We start from the raw sequence: 6,270 nt of genomic DNA on the forward strand, positions 1-6,270 counted from the left end.
CTAGAGGTTGCAGAGCTTCTTCTTTTGTACTTTTTGCTTCTGTTGTTTCTTTGGGTGTCGTCTGCTTCTTTGGCTTGTTGTTCCTCTTTGTGGTACCCCTGGTACCTCGTCTCATCTTTTTATAAAATCTTCTTTTCCCGATCCAAAAAAAAAAAAAAAAAAAGGTGACAATTTCATTTACATGTATTTATTTTTAAAATATAAAATTTCGACTCTTTATTTTTAGTTAATAAATATAAAAATTAATTATATTTCATACAATATATATAATTTATGAATTATGTGTATATTTAAATCACTTTACATAATATCAATCAAATGCGTACGAAAACTTTAGCTTAAAATGTATCCATTGAATTTAGTCTTTACATTTTCCTGTCCTAAAATTATGAATTAATTATATTTAATATAATATAATTTATGAATTAAGTGTATATTTTAAACCACTTTACATATTATCAATCAAATGCCTACGAAAAGTTGAGCTTAAAATGTATCTATTCAATCATATTTTTGTTTTTGTAATATTTTTTATTTAAATAAAGGGTGTGTTTACAAAAAAGAAAAGCATACATAACAAAAATAAAAGTAAAGAAACACTTCAGGAAAATAAAAGTAAAACATGTTAATAAAAAACGTCAGATACATAAAGAATATCAAAGCATGATAACAAATGCATGATTGAGTAATTAAATACATTCATATTGATTTACAAAATATATTATAAATTAGTCAAACTTCTCATTGAAAATACAAAAGTATTTATTGAAAATAATGTTCCCAATAATATATATACATATTTCATTCATATTAAAATAAAAAATACATAAAGGGTAAATATGTCTTTTATGTTGAACATTAATTATTTTTTGGATTTGATCCGGATCAAATTGATCCAAATAGCAGGGTCCATAAATATATAAAAGAATAGTCTAATGATAACTTTTTCGCACCAAAATTTCTCTCTCTTCGTTTATCTTTTTTTGTTTTAATTCTTTACTTAAAATCATCAACTTTGATTCATAAAAAAAAATATTCAATACAGATGTTAAATTAAAGATAATGATAAGATCTTTAAGTTGATATAAAAATTATAAAAAATAAATTTAAAATGAATAAGTTATTATCGTTTAAAGTCTTAATTTTTTTTTCTCTCTCATCTATCATCTTTCCTCTATTCTCATTTCTCCAAATACAATGTTACACTTCTTATCTCTCATTCCTTTTATCTGCTCCATGTATATTTTATTTCATTTTGTATTAGATATTCCATTTTTTATATTTTTCTATTTTTTTATTATGATGCAACTAAACAGATAAAACTTATATTTGTTCATTTTAGAACTCTTTATATTAAAAATAAAATTTTAAGTGAAATTTATATTGATATAAATGTGTAGATAAATAATTATATATAGAAACCCCCCTTAAGATTATTATTAAAATGCATTTTATATATAAAAAAGAAAAGGAAAAAGAACCTAAAAAACCCTTGAAAGCACAAGAAAAGCAGACTAAGGGCCGAGCCTCATTAAAACCTTTTTACGGAAAACCCAGTGGGAAAAACCGTAAAAAGGAAAAAGAGTACCCGTCTAACAGAAAGAGAACAGAAGGAGAGGAGCGGAAGAGAAAGTTTCGGGAACTCCGGCCTAACCATCGTCCCCAAACAATCTCGGCTCTATCCCTACCAAAAAACGAAACATGGTAGGCCGAGGGCCGGTGAGACGCCGTCGCCAACAGCCAACCAAGAAAAGAAAACGCAAAGAAAAAAGAAAAGCAACACGGCCGGTTAGACGCCGTCGCCGTGAGCAAGCAAAAAGAGACAATACGGCCGGTAAGACGCCGTCGTCGTAAGTCAACAAAAACGCCACGCTCGTCAAGACCAGAGGTAGCTAACAGCCGGTTATAAGCCGTCGCCGTTAGCACCTCAATCAGAAGAAATCCGCAAAGCATCCCAACGCTAGTAGTTTTGGCCGGTGAGACGCCGTCGCCAAAACTACCAGACCTCAAAGAGCAGCTCGCGCACAAGACTCCCTGCGAGCAACGAGGAACAGAACACCGGTGCAGAACCACGCCATTGCGAAGAGAAGACCAGTCGGCTACAGCCACAGCGAGCAGCCGGCTGCCAAGACCGTGCAACAGGAATTGACAGCCGCCGCCATGCAACCAGCCATGCAAACAGCGACAACAACAGCCAAGCAAAAAGTCCAGCGCCTTCCAACCATCTGGGACCAAAGCCCAAAGCACGCAAACCACAGCAGACCCACCACACCCCGCAAAGCAGCCCGTCAAACCCAAAAACCGAGCCGCACACCAAGTGTTTGAAGAAACACCAAACCCAACCAGCATCAAGACTTAATCCGAACACGACTATGAGTCGACATATCTAAAGCAACGTCGTTCTTGATGGCATCGATAGCATATGGCCACCAACCCTCCTCTCTATCATGATTAGCCATAGAGTCCGCCGCAGTATTACCTTCACGATAGATATGAGATATTTGCAAACGGCAGTCAAAAAGGAGAAGAAGCGTGCGATTCCACGCAGCCTTGAAACGCCACGGGACATCCTGAGAGCGGGAGTTAAGAAGATTAATAACGTAAATAGAATCCGCTTCAATCCAGAGCCAACGCCATCCTCGAAAGTAAGCAATATTCACCGCATAAATAACCGCAAGCAACTCGGCCTCGAAAGCAAACCCCGTGCCCCCTTTAAAGTGAAAACACCCACGCACCCAACCCCAGTTGTCCCGGAAGACGCCACCAGCAGCAATGCTTCCCGGGGCTCCCAAAGCTGAACCATCCGTGTTCACTTTCATCCACTGTCCAGCCGGAGGCCACCAATGAACTTCAATCATAGTAGGAGGCGGCGCCGCCCTCGTAGAAACCCCAATTTTGCGAAGCACAGTATAATCTGCCCAAGAGTTGTGAGAGCAGCCCAACCTAGGGAAGTTAGCATCCAACTCTTTAAACATCACTTGCAAAAAACTAACAATAATATTAGGATGGAAGGAAGCATCATTGAAAGTCAGTTGATTTCGACAATCCCAGACTTTCCACAACAGATTAATAAGCCCCGCTTTCCAGAAAGAACGAACTTGGGGACTGAAGTCCTCATTCCAAGCAGCAACCAGGACGCTATGAATATCCAAGCAGAGAGAGAGCTCCTCTTTGCCAAACCAAGCCAAGAAGCTCGTCCAGACCGGGCGCAGAACATTACAGCTCCAAAACAAGTGATCTATGGTCTCCATATCTAAACCGCACAAGATGCAACTATTTGGACCAAAAAGACCGCGTCTCATAAGATTGTCCAACGTGGGCAACTTTTTATGAATGATACGCCAACAGGTCAAAGAACGACGTTCTGGGATAAATTTTTCCCAAATCCAATTTCCCCACACAACCTTTGTAAAGTTACAATTTTGAGTCTCATAGGCAAGAGAAGCAGTCACATTCCCACAAACCGAAGGTTTCCAGAAACGAGCATCTTTCTCATCCCCAATTGGAAGTAACAAAATATCCACCACAATATCCGGATAATTGATAATAAAATCCGCAGTGAAGTGCCAAATACCATCATAAAAGTAATCACTAACCGCATGATCGAGGAAGTCAATCATAAAGCTCGAGATATGAAGCCTCTCTATCAGCTTATACCCCAACCAATCATCGCGCCAGAAATAAGTATGCTCGCCAGTGCCAATATAAGAATAAGAATCATCAACCAGATTATTCACAAGAATACCAGTCCAGATGGGAGAGGAAGCCAAATAAATTTTAGCATATCTAAAGGAAGTCAAGTACCCCGTGCAAAGAATCGCAGGAGCAAACTCCTTACCCTGAATGATTCTCCAAACCATCTTCATTAAAAAACTTTTATTCATAGTAGTGAACGATCTGATCCCCAAACCGCCGTTAGCACGCGGAGCGCAGACACGGGACCAGCTGACCGGACATGAAGGCTTTTTATCCATATTACCCGTCCAAATGAAGTTCCGACACTTCCTATCCAAGCTGTAAATCAGAGATTTTGGCCAGCGATAAACCATCATAGAATGAGTGACAGAACTTTGGATAACCGAGCGGACCAAGCAGATTCTACCAGCCATAGAGAGCTGCAAACCCTTCCAATTCGAAAATTTATTGACAATTTTGTCGTGTATGCCCATAAAATAAGAAGCCCGAGTACGACCTTGAAATATCGGAACTCCCAGATAAGTAACCGGTAAAGATCCCACCGCAAAGCTCAAAAGTCGAGTCACCCCATGTTTCATAACGTGAGAAACTCCCGAGCCAAAGTAAATGTGAGATTTCTCCGGATTACAGATCTGACCCGATAGCTCCCCGTAAAGATCCAGGATTTCTTTAATTTTCCGCGCATTCCTGACTGACGCTTTGCAGAAAATCAAAATATCATCAGCGTAGAGGAGATGAGTGGGAAAGTGAGTAGATCTACTGAAATCCATGGGAATGAGATGTCGAGAACGAACACAGTTCAAGAAAAGATGACTCAACACATCTTCAGCGAGACCAAAGAGAATCGGCGAAAGAGGATCACCCTACCTGACCCCTCTGGAACAAGCAAAATAGCCGCTCAGCTGCCCATTAAAGAGGATGGATAACCTAGCAGAACTGAAAATGACAGAAATCCAACGAATAAAGTTCTCATGAAAACCGTAAACCCGAAGGACCTGTAAAATAAACTCCCAACTCATCGTATCAAAAGCTTTGCGAATATCAATCTTGCAAGCCATATTCGAACGCCTCCCCGTACGATTCAAGCAATTAAACCCCTCCGAACCAAGCATGATACAGTCATGTATCGTTCTACCTTCAATGAAACCAAATTGATTCGGAGTGACCCCGGCCGCAGCCACCCCACTTAGTCTAGTGGCCAAGATCTTCGAGATGATCTTAAAGAAGAAATTAGAAAGAACAATAGGACGAAGATCAGCCACAGTCTCAACGTTATCCTTTTTAGGGATCAGGATTAGCGTGCTAGAATTACAACCCGCCGGCAAATAAGAAAAGCGAAAGAAAGCCTGAACCGCCGCCACAACATCAGCGCAAATGATGGGCCAGCAACTCTGAAAGAAACGCCCATTAAAACCGTCAGGCCCTGGCGAGCTATTGGCATCAAGACCGAAAACCGAAGCAGTAATCTCATCATTATCCGGGACCCCAATGAGGGTGTCGTTCTGAGCATCAGTAACAAATTGATCGACAATAGCCTCAATCATAATCCTCTCCACTCTGCTCCCACCATCATCTTTAAACAAGTTGGAAAAAAACTCCACAATATGCTGTTGAATGCCATCCCGATCATAAGAAAAGGAGTCACCAATCTTAAGATGCTCAATCCTCGTGCCATGCCTTTTAGAACGAATCATACGGTGAAAAAAAGACGAGTTGCGATCACCATCCTGCAACCAATTCGCACGACTTTTCTGTTGTAACAGACTATTCTTTCGTTCCAAAATAACGTTGAGATGAGCTTGAGCAACCACTTCATCCTCAAACAGCTGATCGGTATAGCCCAAAAGAGAAATATTATTCTGAATCTCTAACAAATTCTGCTGTCCCGACTGAAGAAGCTCGTCCACATGTCCAAAGACAGTTTTATTCCAGATCCTTAAATCACCTCTCAGCCTTTTAAACTTAGCCATCACCTTGAAGATGGGGCATCGAACATGCACATTAGCCGACCAGGAGGAGTTAACCTTTTCCTGAAAACCAGGGTGAGAAATCCACATGTTCAAAAACTTAAAAGAACGCCGATTGTGAGTCGAGTCAGCCTCACACTGAAAAACAAGAGGAGAATGATCAGAGGTAAGCCTCGGAAGAGCATGAGTATTGACGTTAGACCATAAGCAACCAAAACTGTCCGAAAAAAGAGCTCTATCCAGATGGGATTCCACATGCCCAGGGAGGAACCGCCTGCCAGACCACATCGCAGAACTCCTTACAAGAGCTCCTCGAAGGCATCACCGAACTTAAACGCTCATGAGCACCTTTAATAGCATTAAAATCGCCGATGAACACCGTGTTACCATCAACAAAAGAGAGAAGATCCATCCACAAAGATCGCCGAGTGATCTGATCGTTGGCACCGTGAACGATCGCCACACGGAAGTTCTTCGAACACCAACAACAGTTAGCAATAACCACCTGATCCGAAGAGTAAATGATGCTAGTCTGAACCATAGGGTGAGCCAGCAGCCAGATATTAGAGCGACGGGGGCCTCTACAATTCTGGTGACGAGGGATCAT

At 40.7% G+C, this 6,270-nt stretch overlaps 1 protein-coding gene across 1 annotated transcript; it reads right to left on the reverse strand.

The window, feature by feature from the left end:
* Positions 1-2,348: 2,348 nt before the first annotated feature.
* Positions 2,349-6,270, reverse strand: LOC130990894 (uncharacterized). Its single transcript, XM_057915122.1, has 5 exons — positions 5,923-6,270; positions 4,564-5,726; positions 2,907-4,455; positions 2,673-2,822; positions 2,349-2,570 (listed from the first exon to the last, which is right to left on the reverse strand). The coding sequence occupies exons 1-5, from the start codon at positions 6,268-6,270 to the stop codon at positions 2,349-2,351; spliced, it is 3,432 nt and encodes a 1,143-aa protein (XP_057771105.1).

The sequence above is a fragment of the Salvia miltiorrhiza genome, chromosome 6 (genome assembly GCF_028751815.1).
Source record: "Salvia miltiorrhiza cultivar Shanhuang (shh) chromosome 6, IMPLAD_Smil_shh, whole genome shotgun sequence".
NCBI lineage: Eukaryota > Viridiplantae > Streptophyta > Magnoliopsida > Lamiales > Lamiaceae > Salvia > Salvia miltiorrhiza.

What these genes read in the sequence shown, in the direction of transcription:
- LOC130990894 (XM_057915122.1), bottom strand. Translation starts at nt 6,270, where the DNA reads ATGATCCCTCGTCACCAGAATTGTAGAGGCCCCCGTCGCTCTAATATC. An exon ending in GGCAGGCGGTTCCTCCCTGG is followed by an intron (nt 5,727 to 5,922) that starts GCATGTGGAATC and finishes CCTGGTTTTCAG; the next exon opens with GAAAAGGTTAACTCCTCCTG. An exon ending in TCGAGGCCGAGTTGCTTGCG is followed by an intron (nt 2,571 to 2,672) that starts GTTATTTATGCG and finishes TCCCGCTCTCAG; the next exon opens with GATGTCCCGTGGCGTTTCAA.